The 17,734-nt window shown below is 43.3% G+C and overlaps 1 protein-coding gene across 9 annotated transcripts in view; it reads right to left on the bottom strand.

Moving 5' to 3' along the window:
* Positions 1-16,148, bottom strand: part of BTBD10 (BTB domain containing 10) — a 29,990-nt gene extending 13,842 nt beyond the window's left edge. The window contains exons 1-2 of one of the 9 annotated variants that reach the window (XM_030950637.1): positions 16,083-16,135; positions 8,977-9,106 (exon numbers count right to left, since the gene is read on the bottom strand). In XM_030950637.1, coding sequence (XP_030806497.1) covers positions 8,977-9,077 — 101 coding nt within the window. In that variant the 5' untranslated portion in view covers positions 9,078-9,106; positions 16,083-16,135. The other 8 variants (XM_030950634.1, XM_030950635.1, XM_030950636.1 and 5 more) reach the window with 8 other exon arrangements.
* Between the last annotated feature and the right edge of the window lie 1,586 nt (positions 16,149-17,734).

Here is a 17,734-nt window from a genome sequence, read left to right as displayed (position 1 = left end):
GTATTCACCCCAAATCTCAACCACAGCACCCAGTGGAGCCTGCACAGAGCCTGACTTCAAGCCTCCAAGAAAGAGACCTGAAGCTACAAGGACCATCTCACCCTGAAAAGAAGTGTTTGCAAGGTCAGCTTTCAATGGATTCCTCAGCTGATGACCACCAGCTGCACTCTGGGCTGCAGAAGCCATAAGACACAGCCCCAACCCATAAGCAGAATTTTCTCCTGCATGCTGAAGGACACATTGCATTTAATTTAAAAGTGTAAGAGAGGAAAAAGAACAAAGAAAACACCATTTTAAATCCTCACCCCTTCATCCACTAAAACTGGAAAAAGCCCCACATACGTAAGGCCACCTAGTACCCAAAAGTTTATGAAAGGGAAGAACATCTTGCTTTATCAATTACTTTTCTACAGGGAAAAAAAGAAACAACCCCCCACTCCCCCCCAATAAACAAACCCAAACCAAAACAACTAAACAACCTCATGAATATTCATGTCTTTTGGCAATACTCACAAATTCAATACTCATTTTTCCCTGGTTGCAAAGGAACATTGGAACATGTGCACTACACCCATTCAAGAACTTTAAGGCAGTCACAGAAATTATTTTCCCCTTCAGACACACATCAAGGAAGCTCTGTCTTGGTAAGGGAATGAGGCATTTTCTTTAAAAGCAGTTGCCTCATGAAGAAAACCAAATAAGCTCAAGGTTTTATTTAAGCAAATCTATTTAATATGATGTGAAGGAGGGAAAAAAAAGTACCATGAAAATGGCAACTTGTCATACTGGTAATGCTTCCTATTTTTGTAGTTAAGGGAAGAGCTGTTTTTAAAAAATGTAAATGCTCTTCAATTTAATGATGCTTTGGAGTCATCTGTGGAAGGAGAGCTTCAGTTTGTCTTTATACATAACAACAGATTGCTTTGAATATATTACTAATTATTAGAAGAAGTCATTAGACCGAATTAATCCTACTGCCAAAACAATTAGCTTGTATTCCAACATAAAAGCTCCATGTGCATCCTACTGAATACTGCCAATAAATATACTTGTTTTATACAACCAACTCGTGTCTACACAAAATTATGGTGCTTAACCAATATATTTATTACTCCCATTTATTACCCATCCTAAAACCTTAAATAAATGAAAAGAACAGAGCAGTGGAAAATTAACCAAGACTTATACCATTTCTCCCCGTCCCCCATCTATTTCTAAAACTTATATTAACTCACCTTAAAATATCAACTTAGATCCATCCTTTTCTAGGGTGATTCCCATAATCAACACTTGTAGAATCAGGCTATAAAGCTTTATCTGTGCACTAAGTTACAGCTGCCATGCTCCAAGGCTTTAGAAGAAATCCCTTCTGCTCATCCTGCCAGGACTTACACAACGACAGCGCTTATGCCCCTCTTCCTCCCCCTCTCAAGCCTGTTCTTTGTCAGCAGACATTACAATTGACCTGTGCACACAAAGGACAGTACTTTGCCTTTTGCTCATTCTTCTCCTGAATAATGCCCACACGTTATTCCTGTTAACAAATACGCACCTTCCTCTCGTGTCTATCAGGGAGGAAACACAGAAGCATGGGAACAATTTCGGAATCAGAGCACAAAGGAATTCCGTTCCTTCCAAAAAGGCAGCTTTGAAATCCAGATCAGCATCCTTTGGCATTACTTATTAAGTTCAGCATATTTGATATTTCCATCATATTTCTTCAGTAGTCCACGGCACCGTCAGCGAGCCTTACTTTTCCCTCCATCACACCCGCTCCAGGAGAAGCGCCCGCAGCTCTCCCATGAGGCGCACTGAGCCCGGCGCGCCGGCTCTGGAGCGGGATTGTGGCGGAGCCTGACTCAGCCGTGCGTGCTGCGCGTTTGGCTGACGTGTGACCCCGCAGCTCCGCGGGCCCGCAGCCATTGGGCCGCCGCTGGCACCGGGCAGGGAGGGAGGCAGCGCCGGCTGCCGCAGCTATTCCGGTGCCGCCGCCGCCCGGCCCCGGCACAGCGCAGCGCCGGGACCAGCTCAGCGCCGCTGCCCCGGGATCGGCCCCACAGCAAAGCCACGCCAGCGTCGGGGCACGCTCCGACCGCTCCCGGAACGTCTGCCTGCATTAATATTGAAAATGAATTCACCTGACACTCAGGTCATAAGCGGGTACAGCAAGAGCCCTTTGAGAACGAGACAGCACAACCTCCATTTTTTAACTACAAGCACCCCTGTTCCAGCAAGTTTAAGCTAGGGAAAAATTACTCTCCTTTGTAATAACTTAAACATCATTTATGTGAAAAATGCCTATTTTATGACTGCCTTTTCACAAATATTAAAATGAATATTATATATGTTGTGTTAGAAAGTAATGCTGCATTAATTCTCTTAAGTAGCGTGTTAAATATAGTTTTAGGTTATAACATAAGGCTAAAATAGAAACTATGCTATGTAAGATACTTTTTTTAAAGAAAGGACTCGCAGCGAGATAGCAGCCACAGGACACCTGAATCTTTCAGAGAAAGAGAATTTATTGCCTTCTTATCAGAGGAAATTAACTTCTTCCCACCTCGAAGGCACTGTTAAGATTTAGAGGAAGAAGTTGAGGATGACCAGACAGAATTCTGTGATGGAATGGAATTTATGCAGCATGTATGAGGTGTATGAATATGCAACAGGCTGTTGCTTTTAAGGGTTAATCCTTTGTAAACGTGGGTCCTTTTTCGGGCTTGTGCTGCCCAAAAAAAGGTACCCGGCCATCCGTAACTCTTTGTTTCTATTGTCTCATTTTGTCCTAATTCAAAATGTCCAAATTATTATTACTGTAATTGTATTACTATTTTTATAACCATTTTATTACTATTAAACTTTTAAAATTTTAAAAACACGCGATTGGCTTTTTTCACAATGAGTATATAATTATATTAATCAGTACATTTACCGATCAGAAATTATTGTCCATTTTCACATCAACAGGTCACCAAGGTGAGCCCACCAAGCACAAAAAGCAACACAGCAAATAAATACACAAGCCCATAAAATTTTCTAAAGGTTTTTTGGCACTATGAGACAGCTTTCTTTAAATTATTCTTTTTAGAATGTCTGCAGGCTGTTTTAAGGAGTCAAAATACACTGGAGGAGTAGCTTAAAAGTAAGTCCTACAATAAATAACAATCAAGATGTCATAGGGTGGAAATTAAAACATGATGCAAGCTGAAGAAATGAGGAGAATTGTTCAGCAAATGACTGCTGTAATAAAGAGGGAAGTCAGTAGGGAAAACAAGAGACTTGTGATTGGAAAGGCAGGAGAACATCGGCACTCCAGGCTGAAGAGTCAGCTCTTTACACATGGAAGGAAGATTTCTGCTCATACAATTTCAATTACCCAAACCAGTGAATTTTCTCCTGGTTTTAGGGTCTTGTGATGGTTCACACAAGCACCCTCCCCATGCCCCAGGGGAAGAATAACCATCAACCTTGTAAGCCCTTTCTTCCCTTCAATATAAGCCAAGGAAGACATGGCTATAATAAGCTGCATGAAAAGCATGCTGGAAAAACCTCTCTCAGGCACTTTCTGCCTCTGATAGAAAAGTCCCCCAGCAGCAAGAGAAAGTACTCTGGTTCCCTAAATGGGGTCTCTTCTCCACAGCAGAATTAGGATGTGTTTTCTTCATTACTCCTACATCAGGCAGAAGAAACATGCCATGGATAGATTGGCTCCCAAATCCCACAAACCCACCCCTCAGGACAGGACACGCACCCATGAAAATCTTACAGAGACCTAGTCCAGAAGCCACACTTGACTTGGGGCTCCAGGGAAGGAAGCCCTCAGAAAGAATTCTCACTGCTTAATTTGGGGGCTGCCACGGGATCTTCCTTCAGCTCGAAGCAGAAACTCTGTCAACACTTTCCACCCTCAAATTTTTTAATATTCACATAAGTCTGGTCTTAAGTGGGCTCTCTCAGCCATGAGTAATGTACTTCTTAGTAATGCAGTTCCATTTCAGGAAAGGATCTCATGAGCAGAGTGTTCAGTTGCCAAAGGGATTTCTTAAAGCAGCAAGGACTTAACCTTTAGGAGGGAACACATTCACACCTTATGACTTCTACCAAGCCCCCAAACACAAGACTTCCATAAAAGAACGTTATACCAATTTCTGCTGCATTTTCAACATGGAAGTTAAATAAAAATCAAACTAAGAAACTCAGAGTAATATTATCCTCCTTAGTACTGGAAAGGGCCTCCATAAAACAGCTTTAGAAGTTCAAATTCAAAAGAACTGGGACCAAACACAAACTACGTAGCCATTACAGTTTCCGTTCTCAGAGGTAGAAACAATGAAGTGCTGTCCAAAAAAAATCCTAGTTCTGAGCATAATCACCTCCAAAGTGCTTTGTGCCCCAATTAGATGTGCCAAAGTCCACCACAAATAATATCTGACAACATTTGGCAAAGGCAATTTGGGTGCTGAAGAAGTTCAGGAGGATTTAGTGTGTGGTTTAGCCCTGCAAGTTGCTAAGTTTCCCTTCTCAGCAGTGTCAATAAGCTGTCATTGCAGACATGAAGGATGTCAAAAGGGAAATCAAAACCCCAGTCCTCACAACTCTAAGATCACTCACTATACATTGGGTACCTTGCAGAAGATGAACAGACTGGTGTTTTTGAAAGCTCTCACTGAGTGCAGCTCATTTTTCTGGATTCCAAGATCAGCTCTTCCCAGCCCACCTCAGTTTCTCCTGAGGGTTTTCCGTCCTGGTGCCTACAAAGCCTGGATGAAGAGATTTTGATCTGCCAGTGCCAGGCTGCAATTAGGCATGTTTGCAGAGACTGAAAGCAGGTGATGCACAGTATGACCTGAGCCCCTGGTAAATCAGGCTTCATTATTTTCATGCCATGCCTTGTGCAGGCCTGCCCCATGCTGCAAATATTCAACTGCAGAAATCACAGGAAGAGAAATAAAACCTGTGGAAAACAGATTATACATTCTGATATCCTTCCACAGATGAGAAAGGAACTCTTCTGGTGATGCTTCATGTACTTTACAAAATGCTGAGACACGTGGTACTTCCATTCACAATCCATGAATGCATCCTCCCAGCAGGCATAAACAATATTGGGGGAAAAAAAATCCCAGCATTTAGCATCTGCACAACAACTTCTCATCTATTTACAAGATTTAAAAAGCAACTGAAGATTTTCAAAGATTCAAGAGTCATGGCAACGGAATCAAAGCTGAATCACATTTTGTTCATAAATGCAGTAGTGCAGGCAAGACTTTGGATCTAATAATATCTAAACAGAATGAACAAATAAGAAACTGTCAAAAGGGACTAAAACAGAAGCAGACTTAGAAAAATCCAGGACAAATCTTGAAGAGGCAAATTTAAGCCAAAGGTTTTTCACCGCAACGCTAGAAAAAGCACTCGGTGCAAGAGAATTAAAGTCTTCCAACAACAAAAACTCCAACACTATAGAGAAATCACACGTGTGAAACTAATAACTGATGAAAATTAGAATAAAAAGTACAGAAAAGCAACATCTAATAATGAAAATATGAACTCAGAGACCATTTATTTAAACCTTCACCACTATTATTTCAATGTATGGTTCCTGAACATTTTCTTCCATCTTATTCGGGTACTTAAATAAAAAGCATCTGCAAGAATTTTCTGTAATAGCTTAGACAAACAAGATTGTTTGTATGATTATTTAGTCATCTCTAACACCATACAAATTCATCCTGACAAGGGTCTGCAGATTTATACCAGGGATCATATGCATTATATTTTTAGTCCTAATTTTCCACATCTCTCCCTTCTGAATTTTCCATTCCATTGCCCATCTCAGAACAAGTAAGAAACAGGAGGAGAGCAAACAACAGTACAACGTGGCAGGTTTATAAAACTGGACACTCACTAAACTAGAAAGAACAGGAGACAATGCTGACCTGTACAAGGATTCAATCCATTCCCCTTTGGACAGTTTTGCCCCTTGTCCTTGGCCCCAAACAGACCCGTGGCTTTCCTTGCTGCCACACAAGCCCTACACACAGGGCTGCTCACAGCCCTAGATTATGTTTTCTATGAGTCAAGAAAATTATCTAAGCTATTTTAAGAATGTTAAGGCTGAAGGATTAAACACTCCAAAGCACCAAGAAGTGACAAGCTAAGACTCAATCTCCTATATTACTCCTTTGTTGAGATTATTTATTACAAAGCTCTTATTTCACCACTATGTTTTCCAAACCAGAAATATCCTCTTTCTTGATGATAACAAGGTGTATTTTGAGTAAGACAAACAAGACTGGAGTACTCAAACCTTTTAACATAATAGTTCTAGTTATACTATTACAACTTATGCTTCCAGATGCATTTTTTTCCCTCACACTGTACTTTTCACATAGATTTTCACTTGTCTGGATGAAAAAGTGTCAAGTCAGAAAGTACAGTAATATGTCCATATTCAGCCACACAAAATCCAATTATTTTGTTCAGGCTTTTTGAATAAAGTACAGCATTTTCCAATAATTAGATCCTCTGAAGTAATCCAGTATCTCAAAGGAATAAGGTAACAAAATATTTATCCTTTTTTATCCTTTATTCCATTACAACGTCAAACTATTATTTAGATTCTCATTCTCAAAGACTTCCAAAACCACTTTATTTGGGGAAAAAATTTTAAATGATCAGATGTTAGCTTGAGTACTATATCCCTAGCATACAGTTTCCATAAAAATGCCGTTCAGCATTGGAAACAAATTGTGTTTTGCCAGAAATATGTCCAATAGCTGCAATTATCTTTGAGGCATAGACTTCCTACCTTTTGATGTGTGACCCTTGAATTCAGATTGCATGAAAAGATCAACAGTAGCTTTTCTGAAAAGCACAGGCCACGGATGTCCTTGAGTTAACTCCTATCTGCATCAAACAATCTTTGCAGAAAGCTGCAGAGCTTTTTATTGAAACATTTCTCCAACATAGATAATCCACCCCAAACCACACATGGTCAGACATGTGTCCTGTTCCTCTGGGTTGGATTTACCCAGCTGCAGCTCCCAGCTACCACACTTTACTCCAAACTTGCCTGCTGACTACAGCTCATCACCCTAATTTCTGTGACTGATCAAGAAGTCATTCTTTAACCTTTGGGTTCTCCCTGTCTCAGAAGATACTCAGTAGCTTCTGGACCTTCAGGGAAGTTGTTGATTAGAGGCAATTCTGAACTGCTGACACCAGACTTGCAGTAACTCCACTGCCCACGTGTTGCTGGAGACTTGTGATCTGCGCTCTCCCTGTGGTGCCATGTCCTTGACAGGTGACAAACACAGCCATGTCCTTGGCAGGAGACAAACCAGGCCTGTGTCCTTGGCTCCCTGCTGAATTTGGTCACACAGAGCACCCGGGGCTTTGCAGGTGTCAGACCCCTCAGACCTCGCTGCTAACGAGCCCCTTTCAGTTCCCATCAGCCCCATCACGGCTCGTCTGTCCCAGAACAGGTTTAGGTTCTGTTCCAGATCCCTGGTCACCACCTGGACTGGGCTCAGCAGGAACCGTGGGGGCACTGCCCAGCCCTCACTCCACACAAAGCCCATCCCACCCACACTGCTCACTGCCGAGGCTGTGCCACACTGGAATCCTAAAAACAGAGCTGCATCAGCCACCCCCAGACACCTGAATAAAAACATCAGCTGCATAAAGCTACACCCAATAACCTTCCCTGATTAAAATAATCAGCCCTATAAAGCTACATCCCTCAAACCTACCCTGAATAAAAATATCAGTTCTATAAAGCTACACCCCTCAAATCTACCCTGAATAAAAATATCAGCTCTTTAAAGCTACGCCCCTCAAATCTACCCTGAATAAAAATATCAGCTGCATAAAGCTACACCTCTCAAACCTTCCCTGAGTAAAAAAATCAGCTGCATAAAGCTACACCCCACAAACCTTCCCTGACCTGCAGCACCAGCCACCCTCCTCGGGTCTGCCTTAACCACTCCATTATTCACAGCATAGGCCTCTAATTACATGGGTCTTCCTGTGAGCCTTTTAATTACTGCTGCATTCTTTTGTCCTGCCCTCTTGAATTTCTCAGAATCATTCAAGAATTAATGGCAGGAAAAATAAGCCACAGTATTAATTGCCTAGAGAATACTTTGGACAACACTTGAGTCCAGTTTATCTGCATCTATACAAGTAAAATGTGAAATGAGTTGCTGGTATTGAATATGCTCCTTAGCTCTTTCCCTATCATCTTGCCAGTAGGAAAGCTTGAATAACTAACAATTTCAGCTCGTTTACAGAGACGTTTCAGTTATATTTAGCACTTCTAAAAGGGCAAAGTACTTGAAAGATACACACTTATTTGGATGCTTAAATATCTTTCCAGCAATATGTTTCTTCTCATACATTTGCAAGGTGACTAACTGCTTTGCTTAGCTCATTTTTGAACACTGCACACTGGAAAAACACTAATTAATTTCATCATTTTGTCAAACAAGAAGCATTAAAAAAAAAACATTCTTACTGTGAGGGATGCAGGCAAAAGCAAGATATGACACATAGCTTAACAAAGAAAGTGCTACAGAGAGTGATACTGGCATGCAAGCAACTATTAGTTCTTACCATGGACTAGTTGCACATATTTTTAGGGATGTAACTCCTAGCAGGCACCCCCAAAAAATTCATATATTTAATCACTCAACCGGTGTTTTGATATGCACACAAGGCATTTAGGTTCACTTTTTTGTTTGGTTTTTTTCTTTTTAAGGACTAAAATGCAACCCATGGCAAAACAAATCTAAGCACAGATTGGGGAAGCTGACAAATCAGGTCAGAAAACACCTTTCAAAATAATTAAGAAGCGTTCCTTTGAAGAAGAATTACAACGTTTATGACAGGACTTGCCACAACCAGATACAGTAGCCTTTAGGATGGACTTTGAGTGTAGTTTTTGAGATGCAATAGATGGGACACAGCACCTACCTTGAATGTTTACAAAGTTTACGAGGTCTATTATGCAATTTCCGATCCCAATTCTCTGGATCACTGGAGTTACTGTCATAAGGATGAGGCCGTCCTGCCATTCCACTGCCAGCTTCCTCACACTACTGCTCTGAAAAGCACACATGCAGCACTCACAACCTACATTAAGAGAGCAGTGTTTACCTTTAAGTAATGCCACACAGGAAAAAAAAGTCAGACATGCAGAATTTAGTGTCGTTAGGTTTTGATTTTTTAAATGCAGATTACAGAAAAAACAGGATACGCTGAAGCAGAAATTGCATGACAATAATATTTTACACGTTTTGCTGATACCTGCACTATAAAGAGTATTTTGTTATTAAAAAATTATAGTTCTATAAATGCTGGCAGGCAAATTCAATTTTGCAACAATTAAATTCACTGTGTCCAAACAGAAAAGTCGCTGGTTATAAAACACAAGACAAACATATCATGATTTTCTTTCAAATGCATAAAGTTAATTCAAAGGAGGATACCAAGTGGAGAACAGAGACCAACAGTTTTACAATTTGAATGGCTGACCAAGAGGAAAACAGAATTAACATTTACATCTGAGTCCTCACTACAAAATGGAATTAACAGCAATCCTTAGAGACACTTGATGTGGTCCAGTTTCACTGACTTTTGCAGAGAAGTCACAAAAACTTAATAAAAATAGATATAATAACTACGCTTCCTTAAGTGGGGTCTGATGTTATGTCCAACTCCCTTTAGAATTCTCTCATAGCTCAAACCAGCCTGTGACTGTCAGCAGAGACAGCCAATCTCTACAGACTGGTGTTCAATCACCTCTAAGTGACACTTGTGGCAACAGGGTTGGATAATTCGGAATGACCTGGTTACAAAAACTATAAAGCAGCCACAAGTGAGCAGCTGATGATTGCATGACATCTGGAAAAAAATGAATTATAGATAGATAAACCTTCCTAGTAATGTCTATTATGTTTCTTTACAATTTTAAGCTACATGTTGCAGAAACATTGTCTTACTACCTTACCCCACCCTTAATAGATTTGTGTTACATTCAATAAAACTTATCCTACGTGGAAGTGAGTCCCAAAGCAACTGAGATCTCTTGAAAACAAAGTTACTTCTCAAATAAACTGTCCTTTAAGTCATGGAAAATGAAATAGTTCTCCTGGCAAATATAGATTCTCCTAGCTAAATTTAGACCCAAAAGTTTTTATTACAGGGGAAGAAGAGAACAAGCTTCTTAAAAATGTTGGTTGCATCCAAGTTTTGCCTTCATGTTCAGTTTTACCCAAGCAAACAGGTTTAATACAAAGTATACAGTCTCCACCACAGGGTTGGGTCTTATTCCTGTTACAGCTTCTATAATTAACTGCACTTTGATGGGAGACTCCTACAGTCAGGTGTCCATATAGAGCCAGGAAGAGGAAAAAAACATTTTATTTAAAATTACAGGAAATACTCAACTTTCTAATAAAAGAAAAAAATCCTGATAAGCATTTCATTGTAAATTACCTGGAAAGTCAGGTTAGCAAAGCATAGTCAATATGTGAGGATATTACACAGAGAAGGTTGTAAGATCCGCACACATTTATCAGGAGAAACAAGGAGAAACCTACAACCTGCGTCGAACAGAAAAAGTGTTATTAAGGAGACTAGGGGCAGGAGGGCTGGTTTCTAAACCCAGGAGCTGTGGTTCCCAACTGAGGTGCAACACCAGGCACACAAGCCATATGAGAACAAAGACACTTTGTATCCCGAGCTGAAACAAACTGTGTTCATTACATTGAGCCTCTGCAGACAGGTACACAGCGAGCCTCGCTGCCCATGGCAACAGCAGCCTGTGCACACAGAGCCAGGAGCAGCCATGGCCAGGGACACCACAGCTCCCACTGCACCATCACCCTCCTCTGCTGGGCCCTGCTCCCACTCCAGCCTTTGCCAAAGCACCACAGCAGCTCATGGAGCAGCACACGCTCCTTTACAAGCTTTCCTTTCTTTCCACAAACCCTCTCTTCCCTTTAAAACCATCTAAGAGCTTTAGAGACACCTCACCCTCTCAGGTACACACCAAAGCAGGTGCCAAAGAGGCACGCAGCACCCAGTTCTGATTCTTTGCATAGAGGCCAATATTTGAATTTAGCTTTTGTACTCAGAAGATGTGCAAAAGCAGCTGTTTTTATGAGAACTGCAGCTGAAAAGCCAATTTAAAGCTACTTCCTTAAATTGTCTCACACTCTCTGCCTTCTCCCCATCTTTCTTACAATAAAAATTCAACAGGAAGATGCAGGTCCACACACCCTTCAAGGCAAAAGCCTGTCCAGAGCAGGATCAGCTCCTCCACGTGCTTTGCTCTGCAGCTCCACGCTGAAGCCCTCACAAACAAGAGATGCCACAGAAGGACAGAAACAAATGGAACTGCCTGCCATGAACAGCAGCACTCCCTTCTCTCAGCTCACAGCACACAGGGAACCCCAGCAGTGTCACTGATGAAGTGCCAGGCTGGCACCCAACTCGGAACCAGGGCACACCAATGGAACGAAGGGAAACAATCCCAAGTGTCCAAAGCTACATCTTGTGAAACTTCTTGTTTAGTTCCAAGCATGTCACACTATGAACATGCTCCTTCCATCCTCCACTCCCAACAGTTAACACTACTCTAAAAAACAATTTGCTGTAACACAGCCAATTTTTTCTCCTTGACCACTGCTGATAGTGCTTTTGTGCAGATTATAAACAAATGTACTTCTCAATTTTAAGTTTTAACAAACCTTTAGACTAAAGACTGTAAACAAAGAGCTCTTCTGTTTTGCTCTGTTGAAAAGAGTTTCTTTTTCCAATTCCAAAATGCTGTATAAACTCTGAAGTAACTAACCAGTCATCCTGATTAATTTTTAAACACTTCTGCAAACCCACTTTTTCCTGCAGCAAAAAATAATGTTTCAGCTGTGGTTTGGTTTTTTGGTTTTTTTGTTTGTTTTATTTTGGGTTTTTTTGGTTTTGTTTTGTTTTTGGTTTTTTTTTGCATGGATTCACAAGGCAGGCAATAAACAAAGCATATTTTGAGGAACATTCTGACCTTGTGTACAAGAAAAAAACAAAAACAATCCTTGCAAGAGTACCTGGCCCCAAATACTATTTTAAACCTTCCATGAAAACAAGGAACCACATCTGAAATGCTGGTGAAGGTGAAAAGGCGCTGGGAGCATATGAAATAAAAGAATCAAATCCAAATACCCTCAGCAGATCACACAACACTGACATGCTGGCCAAAGTGGTTGACATTCTGATTAGCTAATTAGTAATTCTCCAGGTGTAAAGAATGATTTCATACCCTTCTGCAGAAAGCAAATACTCCAGAGAATCATCACAGGGAATAATAGGAAATCAGGAAGCAGACTTTAATTTTCAAAGCTTTCAGCACAGACAGCTAGAACACTTCAGATTTACTAACATCAACTTGAAGCCAGAATCATCACTAATTTATGAAAGTTGCAGGCTACTGAAATACAAGGGAATTGCAAAGACCCAGTGGGTTTGACAAGTGAAAAGTCAGTGTGGTAGAGCCACCCCAGACAGTGCAAAATACAGTAATTAAGGTGTTTACAGCACTGCTTCAGGAGCTCACGAAAGGATGTATCATACACTAATTTGTGATAGATGTTGGACAGATTATTTTTAATAATACTTAAAGCATTCAGTTTTGTGCCATGACCAAATAGAATGCACAAAGGTTGCTGAGCAGATCAAGCGAGATTCAGACATCAGGTGCTGGACAGAAGCGGACATGCAACTTCTGTGAGATGCAGGACTTGCATTTTTCAAGGCACTGCAGGCCAGGAGGGGGTAGAAAATGCTCTCTGGAAATCTTTCAGCAAAGAAGTAAAGCTAATCAAAACCAACATCAATGCATTTCCAGCCAGCCAGTCACTCTGCAATTGCTGAGAATACCTGTAGGCTGCAAAAATCTGGAGTCTTACTAAAAATGATGATTACAGTACCCTGCAATTTTGAGGCAGAGAGCCAAGATGTCTTCTGGCCACCAGTTCATCAGGTAGAACAAAGATCTGATGGCTCCTGCTGTCAGTACTGAGGAAAACATTCAAATAACTAACATGTAATAATTCAGGCATCTACTCAGCTCTGAGCTTTGGTCAGAAGCATTTCCAAAAGTAGGACAGGTTTCAGAAGTTCCTCTGCTCTAATCTGCTCCCTGGAAAGGTGACCCAGGATAATCAGGAAGCTCCAATACACAAGTCACCAGCAAGGACAAAACTTGGCATTAGTTGTGACAAAGAAACTTCAAGGCTCAGATTAAATATTTAGACTTTCTGTAAGGGGTGACAGTCTGCTGTTCACTGCCTCTACTCATCAAAGCACAGAAGCAGCAGCAACAAAAAGGAACTTCCAAGTCAGATTTACTGGGAATGCAAGCACGGCGACATTACATCCTAATTAAGAAATCCAGTTCAAAGGACACATGCTCATAATGCAAACACCACATACCATGGAAATCCATACCTGTCAAGTGAGTTTCTTGCAAACTAGTGCAGACATCAGTCACAATTCAGCCACATAAAATAGCTTTATAAATCATCATCACTGAAATGGTATCAAACTGACACTGATTAAAGCACAGCTCAGAGACATCCTTTGCAATACAGGCTCAACATTAACATAGCAGGTCAGGACTGAAGCTCCTCTTAATGAGCAAGTAGGGAGGAAAAAAAAAGAAAAAAAAAAACTGAGCAGTCACAGGAAGCTGGTGGTATTCTTATCTACAGCAGCATAAACAACAGATATCTAGTGACTAGCCTGCAAGCTTTAACTTTTTAATTCCTAAAGGGAACACGATGACAGAACAGCTGTTTGACATTGGAAGCCTAAAAAGCAAGAGGCAGATGACTGCCAGCTCCCACCCTGTACTGGGGCTCATTGTGGGAAACCTGCCCAGCTCCACCTGTAAAAAGCCCAGTGGATGGAGCAGCTTCTCCCTCCAAAAGCAGAATGGTGGCTCTCAGTACAGCAAAAGGAGCAGAACCCAGCTCCTTGCACAGGCACAGGGCTCCACCACACCTGGCACCAGGGATGAGATGCAGGGCACCAGAGCAGCAACCACATTTCCTGGAGGAACAAGCAAGGTCTCTACCCTGGGCTGTGCCCAGCACGGACAACACATCTCAGCGAGCAAGAAAATCCATGCACACAGTTTTTCACACCTGAAATGAAGTCTAAATTAGCTTTCACACGTATTTTAAAGAGATACATACTTTCATGGATAAGCAACGCTGCTAAAGGAAAGCTGTGCTGAAAGGAACCGGCACAAGGAAGTTCTGATCTCTGTGTGTGAATACAGGACAGAGCAGCCCCAGCCCAAAGCACACAAGCTGCAAAAACACACAGTTTATAACAAAGTGACAGAAAACCCAACAGTGATGACATCTGTTACTAATTTAACACACAATGTCATCCACACATCAGCTGTTCACCATTTTCAAATGCAATTGTGCCTAAAAGGAAAAGTGGGCTTTAAGAAGGAATTTAATGTGGGATGTGAAAGCTGCTTTAGCTTGTTGTCTTTCTTAACCCCCGGGTTCCCTGGCACTAACACACAAACACAAGCATGCTGAAAACACTTCCCAGAGCAGCCTCACACAGCACCATCGGCACAGAGGGCAATGACAAGCACAGGCAGGATGCATGATGAGGTTTGGAGACAGAAATGGTACAAATCCAGGGGTAATACTCAAAGGCTTTTGGCAATCTAGGTCTTAATAGGAAAAGAAAATAAAACCTCTGATGTTTTGCAAGAGACTCAGTCCAAGACACACTGACAGACCTGCCAAACACAGTACAACAGACTGCCCTAACTACAGGGCAATGGATAAAAAAAAAAAGGAAAAAAATCATCCAGTTCCTTTTGACTGTACTTGTGCTCAAGCTATAGAAATTCCAGGCATCGAACACCAGATGATGCAGAGACACGTGTTTCAGCTCAGAAAAAAAGATAACAAGTATGCACCACCTGGTTATGAACTCTGAATAGTGAGGTTGATAATTTGAATTGCTTCTCTGGGACACTGGGGTTCTCTGGCAAACGTAGGAGGAAAAGAAAGCATCTTCCAGGGAAAGGATCAACAAAGGTGAAGCAACAAGAGAGCTAAGTACTCTTTAAATTAATCACTGAAGGTGATCCGTGAAGAATACAGGCAAACAGAAGTAAGGAGAACAGTGTCAACAGTCAAAAGGCTACTAAGAAGCCAGATTTTAAGCATGTATTCGAATTTGTAAGAGGCAGGCAACAATAAAGAACAAAAAGACACAAGGCTCAACCACTCCTTTGGACAAAGAAGCCAGACAAGTGACAGGAACAAACCTGGGAGAGGTCTGTGATGAGCTCGATCCAAATTCTGAAAGAAAAGGGTTCTAAAGTGACACACTGGATGGGACCAGAGATGAAGAGGAAAAAGACGCAGACAAAAGTGAACGTAAAGGGAAAAAACTTATGACAGGCAACTGCAACAAGTAATTGTACTATGACAGATTTATCATAGAAACAGCCGATATTTTCTACAAATAAAATATGGTAACACAGAAAAAAAAATCATAAAGATACTGGACTCATGATGAAATCGTTTGAGAGGGTAAATGACTGCTCAGGAATTACACGACGGCTGTCAGGCAATACCACTGTCTCTGTACAGGCCTCACAGCGACTGCAGGTGCTACCAATAAACAACACAAGATGAAAAGCAGGGATTTGCGCCGTGCCCAGCCTGCTCACGACACAGAGCAGCCGAGGCACGGGGCAGATTTGTCTGCGGGGCTCTGGGGGTGCGAACCCCGCGGCGCGGCCGCCGGCAGCTCCCGGAGCCCCCTCCTCAGGAGACACCCCCGACCCACCTGGACGCGCCACCTGCTCCGCGGGGCTCGCACTGGCGGATCCCCGGCGATCCCTTCCGATCCTAGAGGCCCTGCAGCAGGGGAAGCGGCGCCGGTCCGGCCGGCGGGAGCCCCGGGATGCCGGGCTGAAGGGTGCCGAAGGGTGCTGAAGGGTGCCAAAGGCCCGCCAGCCGCGCCCGCCCGCCCGCACTCACCGGCTCCGGCGCGGCCGCCTCCCGCCGCCGCTCCGCCAGGCCCGGCACCGCCGCCAGCTCTCGCGAGAGCCGCCCCGCGCCGCGGAGGAGGCGGTGGCAGCGCCCGCATCTCGCGAGACTCGCGGGGCGGGGCGGGGCGCGCGCGCGACGCCGTTGCCAGGGAGCGGCCGGGGGCTCCGTGAGGGGCCGCGGCCGCGCCGGGGAGGGGGGTGAGAAACCTGCAGCCTGTGAATAAAAACCCAGCGGAAAAATATGGCGGGGAGTGAAATGAATTAACGAAACCGAAATCGCGACAAGTCACGTAGAAACAAGCTACATCCCCCGCCAACCCTCTGCCGAGAGGGGCCGGGGCGGCGCTGGAGAGCGAGCGCCGCCCGACGGCCGTGGGGAACGGCGGGGCGGGGAGCCGGGATCTCCTCTGTGGAGCCGGAATCCTTCCTGAGGAGCCGGCATTCCTCTTGAGGAGCCGGGATCTCCTCCGTGGAGCCGGCATTCCTCTTGAGGAGTCGGGATCTCCTCCTGAGGAGCCGGGATCTCCTCCTGAGGAGCCGGGATTCCTCTTGTGGAGCCGGGATCCTTTCTAAGGAGCCGGGCTCCATCTGTGGAGCCGAGACCTCTCCTCTGAGGAGCTGGGATCTCCCCTGCGGAGCCAGGATCTCCCTGAAAAGCCGGGATCTCCCCTGTGCAGCAGGGCTCTCCCTGAAGAGCCGGGATCTCCTCTGTGGAGCCGGCATCTCCCCTGAAGAGCCGCGCTGAGGGGATGATGGCGGGCCAGCTGCCATATAATACAGTTTATATCTAGGTGAGCTGGCGTCCCTGAGATCTCAACTTTCATGCAAAAACTGATTCCTGATTTTAGTTACAACTCCATTTTGTACAGCCCTAGAGGAAATACGGAGTTTGTGTAATCTGCAGTCTGTTTAGGGATACAATTAGTAGATGTGGCTGTCATTCCATAAGACCCCAGCAGAACTATCCTGTCCCGCAGTTCAGGCACCCTCAATGTACTGAAATGTCACAGATGGCACTAAACCCTTCCCACCCCTCGTGGCACAGAGGAGGAAGAATAACCCAATACTGAGCAACAGTCAATACTGAGCCCCAGATAGATTCAAATCTAAAGAAAACATTTCTTTTTCTAAAATACTCTCTGATGCATCGTTATTAAATACAAGCAGGTTTGACTTCCATATCAGGGGAAAGGACTTTATAAATCCTTATGCACATTGGGAACAGGAGGGGAAGAGGAGACAAGAGATCAAGGACTTGTGCCATATCCAAACACCCCATAAAGGACGGCAGCTTCGCTACCACAGACAACAAACCATGAATCTGTTGATTGAATTCTTTTTTCTATCCATTAACAATGACCAGAGAGACAAACCACCCAGTTCTAGAAAGCCAGCAGCAGAACAATGAGGGGCAAGCAGCTGGCACAAAAGCTGTCAGAATGTGCAAACGAGGCAAGGAGTCAGATGCCACACGCCCAGTGGTGAATAAGCAACACCAAACACAAGTATTTACAGCAGGCAAGGTCAGGAGCATCTTAGAAAGCCAAATCAGCCAAATAGCCAGCAGGAGGTTTTACCTACAGATCTCACAGTCTGTCTTGTTTCTGTTTGACTTCTTGTGATTTTGGCCTTGCTAAATTT

The sequence above is a fragment of the Camarhynchus parvulus genome, chromosome 5 (assembly GCF_901933205.1).
Source record: "Camarhynchus parvulus chromosome 5, STF_HiC, whole genome shotgun sequence".
Classification (NCBI taxonomy): Eukaryota; Metazoa; Chordata; class Aves; order Passeriformes; family Thraupidae; genus Camarhynchus; species Camarhynchus parvulus.
The sequence above is the reverse complement of the archived record's forward strand: the minus strand, read 5'-3'. Positions and strand labels throughout refer to the sequence as shown.